The sequence below is a fragment of the Aquarana catesbeiana genome, linkage group LG08 (assembly GCF_042186555.1).
Source record: "Aquarana catesbeiana isolate 2022-GZ linkage group LG08, ASM4218655v1, whole genome shotgun sequence".
NCBI classification, from domain to species: Eukaryota; Metazoa; Chordata; class Amphibia; order Anura; family Ranidae; genus Aquarana; species Aquarana catesbeiana.
The window spans coordinates 78,739,979-78,762,064 of record NC_133331.1 but is presented as its reverse complement, the minus strand read 5'-3'; the positions used below and the strand labels follow the sequence as shown (position 1 = coordinate 78,762,064).

The 22,086-nt window shown below is 40.7% G+C and overlaps 1 protein-coding gene across 3 annotated transcripts in view; it reads right to left on the bottom strand.

Moving 5' to 3' along the window:
• MYOF (myoferlin) overlaps positions 1-22,086 on the bottom strand; it is a gene marked incomplete in the record, with an annotated part of 231,955 nt that overhangs the window by 44,188 nt on the left and 165,681 nt on the right. For 2 of the 3 annotated variants that reach the window (XM_073596030.1, XM_073596032.1), the window contains 3 exon segments: positions 1,512-1,523; positions 8,769-8,845; positions 10,915-11,080. In XM_073596030.1, coding sequence (XP_073452131.1) covers positions 1,512-1,523; positions 8,769-8,845; positions 10,915-11,080 — 255 coding nt within the window. 3 annotated transcript variants of the gene reach the window in all.

Here is a 22,086-nt window from a genome sequence, read left to right as displayed (position 1 = left end):
TTTTTTTTAATTTGCGAGGGAGTTTCACTTTATTTTGCAAATAATACCCAATCGTATGCAAAGGGAAAAAAACTGTACATTTATTTGCCCAGGATTCGATGAAGTCAGTCAGCAGAGCTTCACCTCATTCACTCAGCGAAGTGAAAATCCTGTTGCAAAGGGAACAGCCAATTTGCCTTTAGTAAATTAACCCCTATGACTCAAAATTAATTTAGGCAAAACATCCACATCTATGATTTCTAAATGTATTTTTTTTTTTTTTTTTTTACATAATTTACAGAAGGTGGCATGTTCAGGGTATATACCATTCTGAGCCGTGTTTGAAATCAGCTGTGACAATATGAACTAGAGGTTAAGTGAATTATTAAAATAGAAGTCTAATCTGTTCTGTGAATATCAATAGCAGCAACTCTAGTACTGCTCAGTGTAGCTGAATTCAGAACCTTTAACTTTCATGAAAGTTCATGAGCTGAGGGCTGTAAAGGACTAAAAAGCCTTTTCTCCACCCCCTATAACAATCTATAGGGGGATGATAAATACAGTTAATCAGCATAATTGATTTAATAAATGATACATTTACTGTTAGTAAAGTTGACCATGCACAAGCCAATTTTTTAACGAACATTCTCAGTGCATTTGATGGCTAGGCAAATGCTATGCTAAAGCACTTTAAAAATGTATTTGATTTTAACAATCGATTTTGAAAACGATTGAACTATACTGAATGGAAATCATATACACGGTTAGAAATTAGTTAGTTCAAGAAAACAAATGTTTATTTGGCCCACTAATGATTAGAAAATTGAAGGAATGTGCTTAAAATTGAAAACAAATTGGGACATAATTCTACTAGTATATAGTCCACTTTAGTCCAGACACAAAGCCTAGAAACATTTTTAAATATAAAAATATGCAACAGTGTGAAATACTACATAAAAATAAAGAAACATATGAAATGCTACACTCTAATGCCCTGTACACACGGTCGGATTTTCCGACGGAAAATGTGCGATCGGAGCGTGTTGTCGGAAATTCCGACCGTGTGTAGGCTCCATCGGACATTTTCCATCGGATTTTCCGACACACAAAGTTTGAGAGCAGGCTATAAAATTTTCCGACAACAAAATCCGTTGTCGGAAATTCCGATCGTGTGTACACAAATCCGACGGACAAAGTGCCACACATGCTCAGAATAAATTAAGAGACGAAAGCTATTGGCTACTGCCCCGTTTATAGTCACGACGTACGTGTTTTACGTCACCGCGTTTAGAACGATCGGATTTTCCGACAACTTTGTGTGACCGTGCGTATGCAAGACAAGTTTGAGCCAACATCCATCGGAAAAAATCCATGGATTTTGTTGTCGGAATGTCCGATCAATGTCTGATTGTGTGTACGGGGCATAAGGCTGCATCTCTTGAATGTAGCCTATAATAAAAACACACAAGCATTATAAAAAGTGTGTACTACAGGAAAAACCCTATAAAATACACAACTAAGAGAATTCTTACCTTCTCTTGTAACTGGAGCAAAGCAGCAAAGGCAAAATGGAGTAAAAAAAAAAAAAAAAAAAAGGAAGATACATTATTACAGGATAAACAAGAGAAAGGCAGATGGTGAGTTAAATAAATCATCACAAAATAACTCAAAGAACAAGCGTAATAATGATTTTTAAGTCTTGTATTATAAAATACAATATAGTTGATTTAATTTCTTACAGATTACTTGTGTATGTATGTAATAAACCAGCATTATGAAAATAGGAATGCAACAGATCTAGAAATGTTTGGCTCCATAATCATGAAAGAGAAGACTTGCCTTTTATTGACCCCAAACAAAAAGGATGAATTGTGAAAAGTGTTTGGTAGAATGGAGAATGTGTTCTGCTGGTGGATTACATACTCTTAGTTCTGATCACTTAAAAAAATGCACAGATGCACAATGGGTTTTTGAATTGCTCATCTGGTGCCCATTTTGCCAAAACACAGATCTCACATGGATAGCCTCAAGTTGTCAAAGCTCATTTTTTTAATGATTCTGCAAATCTAAAACTGGCCCTACAAAAATGTCTTATTCAGGCCCACAGACAATTAGAGAAATCAGGGAAAGGAGGATTAGGAGACATGAAGCCTCCCATTAATATGTATAAGACTTTATAGGATGTTCCATTGAATTAGAGAAATCACTTGATTCCCCCCATCTGGATGAAGAAAACCCTGCCGGCTTTTGTATTCTGATAGCTGGCACCCGCACAGTACCTGCATCTAATCGGATGCAGTCACTGTTCGGATGAGAATTCGCTGCCAGGTGGTGCCAACAGTGCCACCAATGGCCTGAATTTTGCCCAATTCAGCAAGAATCAGCCACAGTTTGAACTGTGTATGGCTAGCTTGTGAATTAAAATTCTATTGCTCAGAAGTATCTTGAAACACTGGACTCACTTTTTACTTTGTCCAACATTTAGTGTCAGTTTTCCCAGTTCTTAGCCCATGCAATTCTGCAGGGAAAGGCCTATATGGTAACTCAGTGACCTGGCAAAGTTGACCACAATGGTGCAGGGGTCCTACCCAAATACAACCCAAGAAACTGAAGGCCTCAAGCTTTAGCTAAGCTAAGAAATGCTTGTTTTTATTTTAACCAACAGATCTGTTCATTTTGATAGATATTTTCCTAAATGTAAAAAAGTCTCATAATTTATTGTATATTCATATGACTATTGTTCTTTTACTAAGCCTATTCACATAACTGATTTTCTAGTCTGGACTTACAACAGTAAACAGTTGTCAGATCTTATTCACACATTGGGGGTTAGTTATGAAAGGCAAATCCACTTTGCACTACAAGTGCAGTCACTGTAGATCTGAGGAGGACATGCAAGGAAAATAAAAAAAAACAGCATTTTAGCTTGCACATGATTGGATGATAAAATCAGCAGAGCTTGCTTCCTCTCATTTCAGATCTACCCCTCAGATCTACAGCGACTGCACTGCCAAGTGCACTTTCAGTGCAAAGTGGATTTGGCTTTCGTAAATAACCCCCATTGTCATGTTATTGCAGGGGTGAAATGCATATAAGAACTGAACGTTTTATTTAGCTCCGCTCATATTTCATAGATGATTACATGTGGCATACATCCACAAACTTATGAGTTTCTGAGTTCAGAAACATGGATGTTTTATCTTTCAAAGGCACCAAACGTTGCATATTTATAGTGCATTTTCAAAATGCATATACATGAACGAGGTGCAATTCTCCAAAGACAGGTAGAAAACAGGTATTGAAGGGCCTTGAGCTTTGAAACAAAAAGGGTATAAATAAATGAGTACCTCTGCTTGGCAAATGAGAACTATTGGTTTCCCGTCAAAAAAAGTGGTCAAATAACCTACATCTCTAGAATATTCCCAAATTCAATAGGACTGCATGACCTTTAATGCCATCAGCTACAGAATGTTTATATTCATGCAAAATACTGTACATGTAAGCATACCTGGCACAACACAGTGCGAATATGTATTTTGTCAGGTTACTTAATGGTTTGTTAAAGCATATCTAAACCTAGAATCAAAAATGTATATATTGCAGCTTATTAGACCTTTGACTTGGTGGCTGCATTAGTTGCTTATGTTTCAGATTAATAACATTTTCAGCAAAAACAAAAAAATATCTGCTGATCCTGCTAAAAAGCAGTGTCCTTGTCACTTCCTGTAAGCAGAAAAGAAAGACGTCCAGCCTGTGTGACAACTAGGCTCCATCCATAGATACAACTGAGAAACGAGTGTAGACGCAAAAGGACAGGAAGTGTGAAAATAAAAAAGGGGAAAAAGCCTGCACTAAATCTAAAGACTGGAATATATTACATTTTTTTAGGTTTATATATGCTTTAATTCAACAAACAAAAACAGCTTCTTCATGTATGCCATTATTAAAGATAAACAATCAATGGTACAGAAAACAAAAAATATAAGCTCCATAGTGATGGTGTATCCAGTCACACAAGTACTAATGTCTGCTCATCATCTGATACGGTGTGACTTTTTTAAGTGATATTAACCCCCATTAAACCACTGATGGGGATTTTGGAGATATTAAACTGAAAATGTATTATGTAGATAAAACGTATTTGCATAAATGAATAGATTGTCTGAGTGGTGTATTAAAATGAAGAGCATGTAATGAATTCATTATGCTTTCTTGCCAGCGTTATTTGCCATAACCATCCTAATTTAAGTAATAAAACTTTTTTCCCCATTATTGGGTCAAGTAATGATTATAGCTTAGGGAACAGAGCCACAAGTTTTTTTTTCTTTATTCAAAATACGCTCCAAAATCCATCCACCACAGGACCCCAAGCAGTGTTGGTGATAACCGGAGACCCTTGATCGGTGCATCCTTTACACACTATACATACATGCACTGTGGTCGGTGAAGTCATTTTTTCGACTGCTGTTGACATGCTGCTTAACAACTGAAAATTGGAAGACAACGGATAAAACTTTCTAAATTCTCTTCTTACCCAGTTTATCACCATTTTCAACAACTTGAAACAAGTTGCAAAATGATATCTATGATTTGGGTGGATAAAAGCAGATCCTCTAGATCTTTACTGTCGATTTACGGTAGGTCTTGCACAACCAAGTTGTGAGGATCATTTCCCGTAAAATTTTCATATGTTTCTAGGGAGGGCTGATGACACTGCCCTTCTGTGTCCTCTTAGTGGGTTTGCAACAAAGTATGGGCAATGGACGGAAGATAGTGCCAATAATAGCAAGTTTGAAGTGCTAAACACGCTAATAAAATAGGTAATAATCCAATGCAATAATGAAGGTTGTCAAAATGTGTTCCACCACATCGAAATGCTAAAATTCATCTTGGGTGGATTTACTTCTTGAGGCAATTTGGCATATTAAAAAAAACAGACTGAGAAGTGGCCAGAGTTCATAGTCGATATAGGAAATTATCTTCTAGTACAATCATTTTCTTAAAAAGAATAGCCTAGGGTTATGCAAAATACAATTTTAAAAAAAAAACAAACAAAAAAAAAAGAAACCACAGCATGGGAAAAGCATAGATCACCAACTTTGCTTACAGTTGGTAGAGAAACTGTCCAGAAAAGGTTAAAAAACAACAAAAAAACGGTATCTTTTAATGTTATTAACTGGCCCAGTAGGTGCAGTTTTGAATGCAATTTCCCTATGACAGTTGGCAAACGTTTAAGCTGGTCATACATGGGTCCTTTTTTTTTAAATCAGCCAGTGGCTAAAAAAAATTAAATTCTCAGGGCCACACAATCAAAGTGCCATTGTATTCTGACAGTGGGGACTCCTGATCGATCTGATTAAACAAAAATCTCCCAACAAGCCCATTCTCTGCTGTACTTACCTAATTTCGACCCATCTATGGCCAGCTTTAGTTATTTACCACTTAACGCAAAGTATATTTTATTTAAAGAGATGCATGAGCATAGGTTAATTCAAACACTGCAATTTTGGGGAGACGACTGGTCTTTTTATGAACAGTAGTTGTCACTTCTGGCTAACTGTAGCTTAATCTTCAAAGCACAGTAAAAATATATATGGATATAACATCATAACAGCAATAGCATCTCTAGGGCTAGGCACAAGTAACGATTTTATACACCTTCAGTTGCAGGACTGTCATTGCTGACCCAGATACAACTATCAAGAAACATTACCAAATCTTAACTTGGCAAACATTCCAGTTACATAAACAATACCCACACTAATTTGCAAATCAAATCTACCCATCACGATTATGGAAGACCCCTTGTTAAAAAAAGTGTTTGTTGTACAAATTATATTTGTTGACCTTTGTATTGGGTTCTTCTTTATGCTGCACTGAAAAAATGTGTGTGTAATACTGTACATTTGCATCAGTCGCTACCCTCAAGGAGCTTACAATTTAAAGGTCCCCATCTCACAGGCATTTATACACCCACACACATTAGAGGGTCAATTTGGACAGGAGCCAATTAACCTACCAGCATGCCTTTGGATTGTGGGAGGAAAGCAGAGTATCTGGAATAAACCCATGTAAACACAGGGAGACCTTGAAAACTCCATGAAAATAGTGTCCTGACTGGGACTCAAACTGGGGACTCAAGTGCTACAGTACAGTACAATCTATAGGGCATTATAAAGATGGCATCCTTCACTTATTCTTTGCCCGATTCATAAAAAAAAAAAAAAAAAAAAAAAAAAAAAAAAGGTACTAATGCACCCTCTAGATTTATTTAGGAGTAAAAATGACTCTAGAAAAAAATCACAGTATCAAAAAACATCAAATAGCAACCCTCCACCTGTTAAAATGATATGTCACTTAAAACTCTATACCAGGACACCTTCACCTCGTTAAAGTCATGCATGCCGTTTGTAAATAAAGCTTGATAAGGAGACTGTCTAGATAATTATATCCCTGTTAAGTAGGGCAGATGTTAACTGATAGCCATTACCCAAATCCTGGATTAGTACGGATTCCAAAAAGTCTCCAGATGTGGCATTAGCAAATAACTTTGTGTGTCAGTATAAAGCACCATGCACCAATTCATGCTCACAATATGCCTGAAGAATGCCTGAAGCAAAACTAAGCAAATGAGGGGGTGTGGGTTAGTACCCCAGTGCTAAACCAACCACTATAAGAACGCCTAACTGAATCGGAGCAGACAAAAACTTGGATGGTGGCATGTCAAAAAGCTGGCCATACACTAATCGAAATTGGCCCAGTTTAGCAGGGACTGGAAGAATTTTGATCAATGTGTGACCATCCCTGTTTCACAGAAGTTGATCATTTGATTGACTTCTGTTGAAGGGACATGCTAGAATTTTTTTTACAGATCAGCGGTTACAGCTGCTGATCAGTTTGTTCTGACAGAGATGGTCCCACTAACACAATATCGTGATGTGATCGAAAAAAAAAAAAAACTAACCATCTATGGCCAACTTGACTTGGCTTTTAAATGCCCAAGACCAGGGGCTGTCATGTTAGTCCTAGCTTAACTGCATATCAAGTCAGTGACCGTATTTGTGCAAGCAGGATGGAAATTCAGACTTTTTAAGATGCAAGCATGTTCTGGATAAGAGGTAACTAAGCTGTGATTCCAGGCTATGAATGACAGCCACAGAACTTGCATTTTTAAAAATCAAGCCAATAATGGCGGCACTCATTTTTATCCTTATAGCTTCCCTTTTAGTTCAGTTGTGCACTGTAAAAAGTCTGCCATTAACAACAAGCAGCTAACCGACCTCTCAGAAGAGCCCTTTTTCTGCAAAGATGCACATGATGGGAGACCAGTCATCAGGAAATAGATAGTGGTGACCACCTCTCTTCTTCCAGCGCCTACATTTCTGGATTGCAGCATTACTGCATCAGAACAGTTTTCATCCTGCTGCAATCTCATTCTGGGTATAACCAACTGATGACTGGAAGCACTTTGGCTGCTGGTAGAACCATGGCCTATGCTCAAAGAGTCTTTCTACCACTTGCAGACTCATATTTGTATTACAAAAACCAAAGTCATAGTTCTTGTAGAAGTACACAGTAAATGGCATGTAGATACATGGTATGCATCGTCACGATTATACAATTTGTCACACAAACATAAGCAGACTGGTCTTTGATAGTTGGGAAAAACTTTTTGCTCATCTTAAATATATCAAAGACATAGGGATAAAGCACCAAAACCTGCTCTTGAACCCAGCCATGACAGTGACAGAATGACACAAACATGCATTATGTTTACTACCTTTTTTGGACTTTCCTTTTTTAGGAGGTGAGAAAGGTCCCACTTTTCTTGCTTCTGTAGGAGAATGCCAGTGGCATAATAAAGATTTACATTTATATGGGATTTTAGGAATTCTGAGGGAAGCTTAGTTTTACCGACATGGGATCAAAATGGTTAGTTTTACGGACATGGGATCAAAATGGTTAGATTTTACAGTATGCGAGACCGTTAATGTACAGAATGGTCCAGGGAGGTAGGGAAAACTATTAACACTAATATAACTGGGGGGTCACCAATCAGCTGCCAAAAAGAGATATGTGGCTCTCCACTATATTTGTTGTCATTTCTAGCATTCTCCGAGCAGGTGCTCAGTACTTGCCAAGTCTAAATACTTGCCACTTGACAGAGCCTAAAACTACATTTAAAAATTAGACATTTTGGTTATAGAGATTAGCGTTCACTAAATCTTTTCACCATTAATTTCCCTAATTGGTGTCGCTCACCATCTCTTCTTATATTTGAGTGTGGCTCATAAGCAGGCAGATTGGGGACCACAGCTATATGTCATATAATTTATTGTTTACAACATACTGTAAATGGAGGGATGATCAGGAATTCATGATTGAAAGTGTCAGCGAGAGAGACTGCTTTAATGCACTAGAAAGAGCAAAGAGTGAATCTGGTTGGCTTGTTGTGGACAAAATCAGTAGTAATGGATCTTCCAAATCATGAAGCCCTTTGTCTTCTGCTGCTATGCCAGCTCTGGGGTTAGAACAAAAAAGTTCTAGTAAGAACACAGAGGATTCTGGGTAAGGACAGGTAATGTTGGTAATGGAACAATGAGAACATGTAAAAAGCGATCTGGACATGTGTCAATAGTTCACACTCAAATGCATCAATGTCAGTTTTAAAGTGAACATACAGCAGCCATGACGGTGTAGTGTTATTTTAGGTAAATTGACATAATTCTAGTTTTTATTAAATCATGCAATGATGGATTCACACTGATACTCAAGTGAAAGCACGTTACCTGTGTTGCCAGCAGCGGTCTAGTGTCCTCCACATCAATGACTACATCACGGGGAGCGGCACAAGCCAAGATTGCAACTGAAAGAGAAAAGATATGACTATCTGCAAAGGACAAGTGTTGTAACCCATGTAACCCAACACTATCTTTCATAAGTCACAGTGCCAATAGTGGATAACTGACTGGTGACATGATGGCTAGCCTGTGCACTGCATTATATCCATTGGTGAAACACTTTTTATGCATTGAAACCTGGCTAGAGATGTGAAGGCCTGGAAAAAAAAACGGAAAAATTTGGGAAAAAATTTTTTTCTGTTTTTTTCCTGAAGGCTTTTGTTTTTTCCCAAAAAAATGGAAAAATTGAAAAAAGAAAAAAAAAATTGTGGAATATTTTATTTTAACATGATGAATAAAATATTTTAAGACAGGGTGTTCACATCAGGTTTTTAGAAGTTCCTAATTGTGATGACGGACAAAAAAAGAGTAGCTGCAGAAGCAGAGACGGATACTGACAATTTCAGCTCAGAAAATGATTCTGATTAAATGTCCATTGAAACTTAGTCCCACTCTCTTCTTAACACTTCCCCCATCTTCAATTCTTTTTATGAGAATGGGTTTTTTTATTTTTATTTAACACTGTGGAGAGAAAATATGAAAAATTGTTACTTTTGGTTTTGAAAATTGTTTTGTGGAGGCTTTTTGGCTGTTCCACATAAACTAGTAAGCAGTTCAGGAGATTGTTGCTCCCTTTGTTACAAATAAATATTATAAAAAAGTAAATTCTGTTTGTAATAATTGTTTGGCTACACTATATTTTTAATATGCTAGTTGTGATAATTTTATGCCAAGTCAAATTGTCCATAGTCATACTTTATGTTTCTAAAGTAACAGAATGACTTTCAATCTTAAAAAGACAAAAAAGTGCTAACGTAGTATATTTTTTTCAATTTTTCCGAAAATTTCAGTTTTTTCCCCCCCCAAAAAAAACAGAAAGAAAAACGGGTTTTTCCCCCGAGCTTCAAAGTTTCCGAAAATTTTACATCTCTAAACCTGGCAAAATCAGATACCTGACTGGCGTATAAATTGTTGCACTTCAAATCTTTTTATTTAAAAAGCCTTTCCTAGTTAGCCAAAATTATTCATCATATGCAAAGAGTCTTCTCTTCAGCACCATAGGCCACTTTGGATAAGATTTGCTTGTTATTTTTTGAATATTCTAACATTAAATGCAGAATAATCAAACTTCCAGAGAGCAGCTTTAACAAAAAAAAAATACCACTTCTAGGCAGGAAAAGGCCCTTGTATAAAGATTCCCTTTGCCACCCTTTTTTGTCAACTGCAAACTAAAACTCTTGCATATTGGAGCTGTGTCCCAGTCATTGTCTTACATAAAAGAAAATCTTAAAAAGGTGACTTGTTGATTACATTCAGACTGAAAAACCATTGTGTGTCTGAAAGCACTCAACAACTTGTCCCAAGAAACCTCTACCTGAAGGATCTCTAGGAAAAAAAATCAAATAGTAGGATGGATTTCTTTGGCCTATCACTATTGTTTTCCTCTGAGATAATCCAGTGCCAGGTAAGTCAAGCTCATTTATTCAGTGGCAATAAAATTTTCATGCATGTATGACTTATTAGTAAAAAAGACCTTCAGGCAACTTACTTGGGCCTAGACATCCAAACACCATCTAAGCCAACTTTTTACAACCAAAAGTAAAGAGAACTGAAATAACCAAATGCTGTAAAAATACAATGAGTACATTTTCACATTCCTAACATGCCCAATGTGCCCCAAGATTCCACATTTCTGCACCCACACCATTTACCACTATAGGCTCCAGTGACTTTATTGCTCTTTCATACTGCTGAAACTATATACTAATCTGCCATGAGCATTTCCCAAAATTGTCATGGTGAAACTACATAAATATTTGAGAAATGCAGAAAAATTAGCTTTTTTCAATTGACAGCTTTTTTTTAACATACTGGGAAACAAACAAACATCTCTTCTATTTTTATGACAAACGGGAAAGTGTCATAAAAGCAAATGTTCTGTTAAAATTAGTTTATTATTCAAGGAAAAGTGACAAGAAAGCTGTCTGAAGATGAATAACCATACACATGACTGAGAAAATCTCTATTTCCGTACCTCTCGACTCTGCGGCATCTTCTGGTTTTATAATGTATGGATCACACCGGAAATTTTCCAGTAAATCAATAGTGCACTGTCCTACCACCGGCTTTCTTCCAAAGGGTCTATGGTCAATCACTTTAACAATTATGGGAGGAACATACATCTCTTCTTTTGGTAGAAGCTACAGAAAAAAATCCACAAAATTAAAAGGATATAGGAGTCCATGGTAAAACATGATGGAAAATGTTTTAGAAAACACACGTAACTTGTTAAAGTTATGCATCCATATTTTAAACAGGTGTTGCCCAAGTCCTGTGCTGAATCTAAATGAAATTCTGTGGTGTGATCAGAAGCAGGCAGCTCAAGCAAGCATGAACTGAAACCGTGTACTGTCTACAGAATGGACCAAAAGGTCACCTACATAAGGCCTAAAGGATGGGGGGTGGTACTTACAATTAGGGATGGGCAAACGGTTCAGCCTGAGCATGAGTTCGGGCCGATGTAATAAAATAATATCCATGTGCCAAACAAATATGTACGATAAATACTGCTGCAAACACTGAAGGAAATGTCAGAACCCAAACAGAATATAAAATCAAGATAGTGCTGCGCTGTAAATTAAGTAATGTGCAAATATGCAGAATAAAGTGCAAAAGGTGCTCAGTAGTAAGTGCCCCAAAAAAGAGACAATACTTGTGGTATAAAAACATACTTAAAAGATATCCTTGAAAGAATAAATAATATAGTAAACATATCATATGTTAACCTTATTCCTCTTTAGATGAAAACAGTGATAAAATATTGTGATAAAATATCCGTATAAATATAGGCAAACAAAAAAAGAAGAGAGAAATCCCTTTATCCAGCCACAGCATGCAGAGGAGGTGATGGACTGGCTTACTAAACCTTCCTCATCCTACGTCACGCAAGCAGAGACAAGTAGACAAGTGTGCAGTCCCCTGCAGCTTGGATAAAGCTGCCTCCTTGTCCCCATCTATTCCTGCCATAGCCAGCCATTGAGGAGTCAGCTGAGTTATTTGCCCCCAGCATCATCCACTTGCTCCTTGATGATCCCCAGCCATTACTGGATTCAGATGTTGGCAGGAACATGAGCCTAGAGAGAAACACTGGTAGACAAATAAGCTGCAGCAAATTGCCAAGTTGTCTCCAGTGGTAAAGTAACTGATGCGACTTGGGTGCCAGATGGAGGAGGAAATCCTCCTCCTCTACATTTTATTCACAGCACACTGGGTAACAATGCTTGCAACTCAAAAGGATGCAGGACAGGGCTTGGTGCTGCAGCTTGTTGTGCCCCTACGTCTCCATACAGCTGGTGGTGATGCCAGACCTATGAGCTCTAACCCCTCCTCCACCGCCACCTCCATGCCCTCCTCTGCAGAATTGTCCTATGAACATCAGGTACTCCCTAAGCGTTCAAAGAGCTATTCCCAGAGTCAGGCTAAAAGGTGCCATGCAGTGCTTCAGCTGGTGTGTTTAGGGGACAGAACCACACCAGAGCAGAGATTCTTGCAGCTCTGCAGGGACAGGCCCAGAGGTGGTTCACACCACGCCAGCTGGAGCCAGGAATGGTGGTGTGCGATAATGGCTCAAACCTACTGTCCGCCCTTAGACAGGGAAAGTTGACACGTGTCATGCCTGGCACATGTTCTCAATTTGGTGGTGCAGCGTTTCCCCAAGTACATACCCAGGGTTGCAAGATGTACTAAAGCAGGCCAGAAGAGTCTGTAGCCATTTCAGGTGGTCATACACAGCCAGTGCTCGGTAGTAATTCCACCTGCCCGTAAACCGCCTTATTTGTGACATGCCCACCAGGTGGAACTCAACTTTGGGAATGCTGCAGCGGCTATACATGCAGTAGAGGGCCGTCAACGAGTACCTGTGCCAGTACGACACGACAACAGGCTCAGGCCGCCTCGGCTTTTTTCCCCACGCCAATGGCTGATCATTAAGGAAATGTAAAAGGAAAGAATTGCGCTAGGTGCATAAACAATATATGAAAAAGTGTTAAAAATTATTATTACTAAGTAAAAAACGGTGAGAGGAGTCCTGCTGCTGAACACTATAACCCCGATATGAGGGCACAAAAAGTAGATATAGAAAAAACAGTGCAGCGCTGGATAAATATCACAAATGTGAAATATGTTAAATCAATGAATGAAATACCAGCAGCAGTGAATACCAACCATTACAGTAATAACAACTGAAATATATTAAGGTGAAAAACAATTAATATAATAAGGTGAAAGTGAAAATAAAGTCCAAAAGTATTGGTGTTCAAATGTGAAATCCTGGATCAATGTTCCACCGCTGGTGCTGCCCACCACCTAGTGGTAAAGTAATGGAGGCTTACCGGACAGCCTGCGACCACTCTTATTCAGGGGGGTCAAAACAGGCTCAGTAGAAATATGTAGACCTCAGGGAATGTCTAGCAGGAAGCTCTGTGGAAGTTCCTCCAACCTCCTTCCTGAACGGCTAATCAGTGACACCAAGGAGCAGTTCGAAGGATGCGATCCCAAGGGTACTTCTTATATGGCAATCAATGTTTGCTCATCATCCATGTTATTCTGAAACAGCCTGTAACCAGTTTACATGTGGTATCATCAGGCCTCCCTCATACACACAAGTATAAGAATTACCCCTGGGATCGCATCCTTCGAATTGCTCCTTGGTGTAGCTGATTAGTCGTTCAGGAAGGAGGTTGGAGGAACTTCCACAGAGCTCCCTGCGGGACATTCCCTGAGGTCTACATATTTCTACTGAGCCTGTTTTGACCCCCCTGAATAAGGGTGGTCGCAGGCTGTCCGGTAAGCCTCCTTTACTTTACCACTAGGTGGTGGGCAGCACCAGCGGTGGAGCATTGATTCAGGATTAAACATTTGAACACCAATACTTTTGGACTTTATTTTCACTTTCACCTTATTATATTAATTGTTTTTCGCCTTAATATATTTCATCATGTCATTGCAATATTTTTATGAGCACATGATTGATTAATGTATATACCAGCTGTTATTACTTTAATGGTTGGTATTCACTGCTGTTGGTATTTCATTCATTGATTTAAACACATTTCACATTAGTGATATTTAGCCAGGGCTGCACTGTTTCTTCCTGATCATTAAGGAAGCCACAAGGATGGTGAGCAGTGACAGTGCATGCATCAGTGACACAATCTCTGTTGTGTTCCTGCTGGAGCAGACTCTGAGTGGCATTATGGACAAGGCACTGGAGACAGAGCAACAGGAGGAAGAGGAGGACTTCCTTTCCTCTCAAGGCACACTTTATCCAGACACAATCATTCCTATGTCACAGAACACACAGGAGGAGAGAGGGGAGGAGGATGAGGAAGAGGATTCTGGCACTTTCATAGGCTTGGAAGAAGAGGAAGTCATGCGTCAATTTGTAAGCGATGGCTTTTCAACCCCAGGACCCTTGGGAGTAGTACCTGGCAGGGAGGAGGAAGTTCCAGATGCTGTCATCCTGAGTGACCCTGAGGAGTCTGCTTCCCAAGCCTCGGCAAATTTGAGGCACATGGGCAACCTCATGCTACAAAGCCTGCAAAAGGACCCAAGAATACGTGGCATAAAGGAGAAGGATGATTACTGGTTGGCAACCCTCCTTGACCACCGTTATAAGGGGAAGGTCTCAGAACTCATCCCGTCCCCACAGAGTACAGAAGATAAAATCTCTTGAAGACATGTTAAAGAGGATTTTATTGAATGTTTTTCCTGACTCCAGTAGGTTAGTGTCGTGAAAAACGTCCTTTTGAGTCTGTTGGTCGAGAGAGGAGCGTTGGAGGTGGTGTCCGCCTAAGTGAGGCATTTCAGAAATTTTTTAGTCCTCGCCGCCCAGGGCTGTCGTCAGGGCTGGCTCAGCCCTTCCTTCTCTGAGCTGGCCGCTCAGCTGTCGGCTAATTGCCAGCTCTCATCTCTCTCCAAAGTAAACCAGCTGTTGTGGATCTGCTTGTCAGTCCCACCTACTTAAAGATCTCCAGCTCACTTCATTCCTGCCTTCGCCTTGGTCACATCACAGGAAACCATCTCCTGCGTTCCTGTTTAAAGACCGGCTTTGCTGACATCCCTTCCGGCTCCTTATCCTGCTTGCTGTTCCTCTATTTAGATCCCTGACTTCTGGCCTGGCTGATTACCGGATCTGGTTACTGAACTCTGGCTTGGCTGATTACCCGATCTGGTTACTGAAGTCTGGCTATGCTTTGACTACACTTATGCCCCGTACACACGGTCGGATTTTCCGACGGAAAATGTGTGATAGGACCTTGTTGTCGGAAATTCTGACCATGTGTAGGCTCCATCACACATTTTCCATCGGATTTTCCGACACACAAAGTTTGAGAGCAGGCTATAAAATTTTCCAACAAAATCCGTTGTCGGAATTTCCAATCGTGTGTACACAAATCCGACGCACAAAGTGCCACGCATGCTCAGAATAAATAAAGAGAAGAAATCTCTTGGCTACTGCCCCATTTATAGTCCCGACGTACGTGTTTTACGTCACCGCGTTCAGAATGATCGGATTTTCCGACAACTTTGTGTGACCGTGTGTATGCAAGACAAGTTTGAGTCATGCGTTGGAAAAAATCCTAGGATTTTGTTGTCGGAATGTCCGATCAATGTCCGACCGCGTGTACGGGGCATTACTCTATTTTCCTTTTTATTTTTATTAATAAACAAGTGTCATTTTACTGTACTTCTGTCTCGGTCTGGTTCATGGTTTCTGACAGTAGGCGAAGGCCATGAATTCAGAAGATACAGTCAATCCACTTGTTGGTAATATTTTTTCCAGATTGGATGAGCAAGATCACCGCATGGATCAGTTTGCCATGGCGCACGACTCACCTGGAATCCCCCACTGTGGCTGCTCAGGTACAACCTGAGTTGCAGGCTGTCCCTGCTGCTGTGCCAGTCTCTGTGCAGGCACCCGCCTTGAGTATTACCTCTATAAGAGGTATGTCTGGTTCCGCCCTGCTTTCCCAGTGATTTGGGGGCGATCCAGTTCAATGCAGAGGGTTTTTCAAATATACTTTTGAAATATACTTTGAGATGCTGCCCCAGGCGGTTCCCACGGACAGAAGCAAAGTAGGGTTCGTGATATCTTTGCTTTCTGAGAGAGCCTTGGCCTGGGCTAACCCTCTATGGGAGATGCAAAAACCTGTTGTCTTGAGTTACCTTGAGTTTGTGGCCTCCTCTAAAAGGGTATTTGACGTTCCCGCATGCTCCGCTTCTGCTGCCAAGTGCCTCATGTCAATCAGAGAACGAGAACTGTTGCCGACTACGCCACTGAATTCCGTACTCTGGCAGCTGCTTTTTCTCATGGTCTCTCAGATTCCATCAAGAATGAGATAGCAGCCCGAGATATACCCACTGAGCTGGAGAGCTTGATCTCGTTTGCCATCATCATTGACTCCAGACTCAGAGAAAGACTTTCTTTTAAGGAGTGCTTGCGGAAGCCTCCTGTACGTTTGCCTCCGAGCTTTGAAGTCCCACCCGTGCCTCCCTCACCTCCCATGCCTCCTGGTACAGAGTCGGTCAATGAAGAAACCCATGCACTTGGGCTTCACGCGTCTCTCTGCAGCTGAGAAAGCCTTTAGGAGGAGGGAGAGATTGTGCCTTTATTGTGGCCAGGCAGGTCACTTTTTGAAGTCTTGTCCTACCCGTCCTGGGAACACCTGAACCTTGAGGTCCTGTCATGGACAGATCTTAGGTGGTGTTGTGTCGTCCCCAGTTATCCAGAAGGATAAGCCCCTGGTTTCGGTCACCCTTTCTTGGGCTAAGTCGTCTATCGAGATACAGGCTCTAATCGACTCTGGGGCTGCAGGCCTGTTCATTGATGCTGCCTTTGTTTCAAAGCACTCGATTCCACTGCAGCTGTGTGACACTCCACTTGCCATTGAGGCTCTCGACAGGAGACCTCTACAGCCTGCCCATGTGACTCATGAGACGGTTCCGTTGTCCATGGCCGTAGGGGCTCTTCACCATGAGATAATCCAATTCCAAGTGATTTCCTCTCCTAAGTTTACGCTGGTTATTGGTTATCCTTGGTTACAGAGGCACAACCCCTCTTGATTAGCTCCGTGCTGAGGTTCTCTCCTGGTCACCACAATGCAGTGAAACATGCTTCCGGAAGGTAGCCAAGGTCCTGTGTACCTCTTCACTCTCCTCCCTGCCAGAGGAGTACCGTGATTTTAGCGATGTCTTTGACAAAGGTCAAGCCGGTAGTTTGCCTCCACACAGGCCGTATGATTGCGCAATTGACCTTCAACCTGGTGCCACTCCCCCTCGTGGCCGGGTTTACACTTTGTCGGTCTTGAAGGATAAAGCCATGAAGGAGTATGTTGCAGACGCACTTTCTCTGGGTTTCATACGCAAATCCTCGTCTCCTGCTGGTGCTAATTTCTTCTTTGTGAAGAAGAGGAGCGGTGAACTGAGACCTTGTATTGAATATAGGGGTCTCAATCGTTTCACGATTAAGAATGCCTACCCGATCCCGTTGATTAGAGTTATTTGATCGTCTCAAGGGAGCAACGGTTTTCACTAAGCTTGATCTCAGAAGGGCTTACAATCTTGTGAGGATTAAGGAGGGCGACGAGTGGAAAACTGCATTTAATACCAGAACAGGCCATTATGAGTATCTTGTAATGCCCTTTGGCCTTTATAATGCCCCGGCAGTTTTCCAGGAATTAACGATGTCCTCCAAGATTTGTTGCAGTTATGTGTGGTGGTTTATCTCAATGATATCCTCATATTTTTCAAGTCCCTGGAGAGCCACCACACAGATGTCTGTCGTGTGCTTCAGAAATTGAGAGAATCTCTATTGTAAACTGGAGAAGTGTGAGTTCCATCGGGAACAGGTTAAATTCCTGTCATTTCCACTGCTGGTTTTTCGATGGACCCAGAGAAACTTTCGGCAGTCCTACAGTGGCCTCGACCCGTGGGGTTACGTCCTCTGCAGCGTTTCCTGGGTTTTGCCAACTATTATCGGAAGTTTTTTTGTAACTTCTCGTCTCTGGTCAAGCCCCTGACCGATATGACCAGAAAGAACGGTAGCTCACAGAGTTGGTCTCCGGAGTCCATTAAGGCCTTTGAAAGTCTCAAGGCTGCCTTTGTTTCTGCTCCTGTGTTGGCACATCCTGATCCTACGTTACCTTTTATCCTTGAGGTTGATGCTTCTGGGACTGGTGTTGGCGCCCTTCTGTCTCAACGTCCTACCTCTGAGAGTGCTATGCATCCTTGTGGCTACTTTATTAAGAAATTGTCACTTGCGGAGTGCAATTACGAGATTGGTGACAGAGAGCTTTTGGCAATCATTTCAGTCCTGGACTACCAGCTATGAAGCCCATGATGCTGATGTCAATGATTAAGTCTTTTTGGGATGTGGAATCGCTGCAGGACTTTGAGGCTGCCTAGCTTTGAGGCTGTTCAATCATTTCATCTGGAAGAATGTTTTTGGTATAGGTTTCATGGGTACAATACCCAAAGACCAATTTTTCAGCACCTGTTTGACAGGTACATACATTGCAATTTTTTACAGCAAGGCTAATTCTTGCTTTCATCAAGATTACCTCTATAGGGTTACAGTGGGAAGGAGCCACGACACCCAAAGACCAATTTTTTATGTACCCGTTACTTCTATCCAAAGTCAAAATGACACCAGAATGTATCCAAAAAATCATCTTGTTCCCAGTGCACTACATTGTGGCCTCATCATACACACTGGCTCCCCAGCTGTTGCTGAGAAAAATAAAAGCAGCTTGCAAGGAAAATTTCTTTTTTTTTGGCTTTATACATGCAATTACTGCTGCAGCAGATTCTAGATGTGGTACAGATCTGCCACTTTACAGGTAGACTAAGGAGACCCCCAGGCACTATATTGGAAGGAATTTTTAATTTTTATGCTTTCAAAAAAAAAAAAAAAAAAAACACTACTCATTTAAAAATGAAGTTTTTCGCAAACTTTTTATTATTGATACGTGTCCCCCAGGGCAAGACCCGGACCCCTATAACCATTGTATGCCCAATTACTTGCATATAAGCCTTCAAAATGGGCACTTTTGATTTTTGATGTTCGGGTCCCATTGACTTTAATGGGGTTCGTTATTCGGGTCCGAACTTTCACAGTGTTCGAAAGTTCTGGTGCAAACCGAACAGGGGTCCGTTCGGCCCATCCCTACTTATGACAGGCAAAAAAAAAAAAAACTGTATAGCAAACATCAAAAAAACACAAGATAAGATAATATGGACAGGACTCACTTTTATTGTATCTACAGTTTGAAGGCTCACTGCTGCGCTGCTTATTGATGTGGAACGTCACTCTCTCAATCAACATGGACTATTTTTTAATCCCTATGCTGCTAGCATTAGTAAATGGGTAGGAATGTATGCATTTGAGTGCAAGATGCAGTGTAGTTGCACTTTTTTAATGAAACATGTAGTGAAAAATATGATGGCCATCATGACCACTATTGATTTCAGTTTTGTTTTACTGTCTGGCCTGAAAGAATTTTGCATAAAATGAAGGGAAATGGATCAGCATGTCAGGCAGACAATAAGCATTTTAAGGCCGCAAGGACAGCAGTAGCAATCTCCACATACAGTATCTCACAAAAGTGAGTACACCCCTCACATTTTGGTAAATATTTTATCTTTTCATGTGACAACACTGAAGAAATGACACTTTGCTACAATGTAAAGCAGTGAGTGTACAGCTTGTATAACAGTGTATAATTGCTGTCCCCTCAAAACAACACACAGCCAATGTCTAAACTGCTGGCAACAAAAGTGAGTACACCCCTAAGTGAAAATGTCCAAATTGGGCCCAATTAGCCATTTTCCCTCCCCGGTGTCACGTGACTCGTTAGTGTTACAAGGTCTCAGGTGTGAATGGGGAGCAGGTGTGTTAAATTTGGTATTATCGCTCTCACTCTCATACTGGTCACTGGAAGTTCAACATGGCACCTCATGGCAAAGAACTCTGAGGATCTGAAAAAAAAATTGTTGCTCTACATAAAGATGCCCTAGGCTATAAGAAGATTGCCAAGACCCTGAAACTAAACTGCAGCACGGCGGCCAAGACCATACAGCAGTTTAACAGGACAGGTTCCACTCAGAACAGGCCTCGTCATGGTCGATCAAAGAAGTTGAGTGCATGTACTCAGCGTCATATCCAGAGGTTGTCTTTGGGAAATAGATGTATGAGTGCTGCCAGTATTGCTGCAGAGGTTGAAGGGGTGGGGGGTCAGCCTGTCAGTGCTCAGACCATACGCCGCACACTGCATCAAATTGGTCTGCATGACTGTCGTCCCAGAAGGAAGCCTCTTCTAAAGATGATGCACAAACCGTTTGCTGAAGACAAGCAGACTAAGGACATGGATTACTGGAACCAAGTCCTGTGGTCTGATGAGAGCAAGATGAACTTATTTGGTTCAGATGGTGTGAAGCATGTGTAGCAGCACCCAGGTGAGGAGTACAAAGACAAGTGTGTCTTTCCTACAGTCAAGCATGGTGGTGGGAGTGTCATGGTCTGGGGCTGCATGAGTGTTGCCAGCACTGGGGAGCTTTAGTTCATTGAGGAAACCATGAATGCCAACATGTACTGTGACATACTGAAGCCGAGCATGATCCCCTCCCTTCGGAGACTGGGCCACAAGGCAGTATTCCAACATCCCGAATCCAAACACACCTCCAAGACGACCACTGCCTTGTTAAATAAGCTGAGGGTAAAGGTGATGGACTGGCCAAGCATGTCTGTAGAGTCTAGACCTAAACCCAATTGAGCATCTGTGAGGCACCCTCAAATGAAAGGTGAAGGTTCTCCAACATCCACCAGCTCCGTGATGCTGTCATGGAGGAGTGAAAGAGGGTTCCAGTGGCAACCTGTGAAGCTCTGGTGAACTCTATGCCTAAGAAGGTTAAGAGGGTTAAGGCAGTGCTGGAAAATAATGGTGGCCACACAAAATATTGACACTTTGGGCCCAATTTGGACATTTTCACTTAGGGGTGTACTCACTTTTTTGCCAGCGGTTTAGACATTAATGGCTGTGTGTTGCGTTATTTGAGGGGACAACAAATTTCCACTGTTATACAAGCTGTACACTCACTACTTTACGTTGTAGCAAAATGTCATTTCTTCAGTGTTGTCGCATGAAACGATAATAAAATATTTACAAAAATGTGAGGGGTATACTCACTTTTGTGAGATACTGTAACTCAGTATGAGTACAATTTAAATAAGGTTGTCTATTTGTTAATATGGTTTAGATAAACCTCAGACCTAAACTGCATCTGTGCCCAGACTATAGACATTTAAATATATATATATTTTAAGCAACAGTTTAAAGGATTTGAAACCAAGCCACCCGACCTCTTTAGTTGCTTGTACTGCAAGTAATTAAAGGCTAACTCCACCTTTCGCTCACATTTAACATTCATATTTAGGGTGTAATATGTACCATGGTGCCAAGTGAGCCCATCTTAAATCATGGGCGCTTTTCAGGCTCTTATGCAAAAAAAAAAAATGTTTTTTTTCCTTGCAAAAATATGGGCATTTATTATATATTTTTTAAAGATGGACTTAGCATTTAGCTCTCAAATACCCTCAAAAAATCACAAAAAACAAAAATTGGTTTCAGTCCCTTTCTAACAGCTTGGAAGCACGTGCTGTTTGCTGATATTAGAGGGCTGAAAGGTTGCCAAAATGCAGGCACAATAGAAAGTAATAGGGAAAAAGCTAAGATTTCACGCTTCTTTTTTGAAATTGGAGAATGAATTTCTACACAATGCCCATAGGTAGAGAGGTGAACAAAAGCTTGTTTCATCTTTAACTACTTGGTCAGGATATTTAAATACTTTGTACATGGTCTGGGCACACACTGACTTCAATGTTAAAGCAGTAATTTTAATAAAGGCCATAAGAGAAGCATTTGGGACAGGCTCAGCAATGAAAGGGTCCCACGTGCAGACAATGTCATAATAGAGTCTGATGCTGAAAGTTTGCAACTGGCCAGAAAACAAATGCCCTGTTAAACTTCTGAAATAGAATTAACCCAATGCCTGGGGTGACTAGGCCACCCAACATCTATCCTATTAATCCACAAGTGTCCCAATCTTTCTTATTCAGCTTCATTTTGTGATAAACAAAAGTAGAACAGGG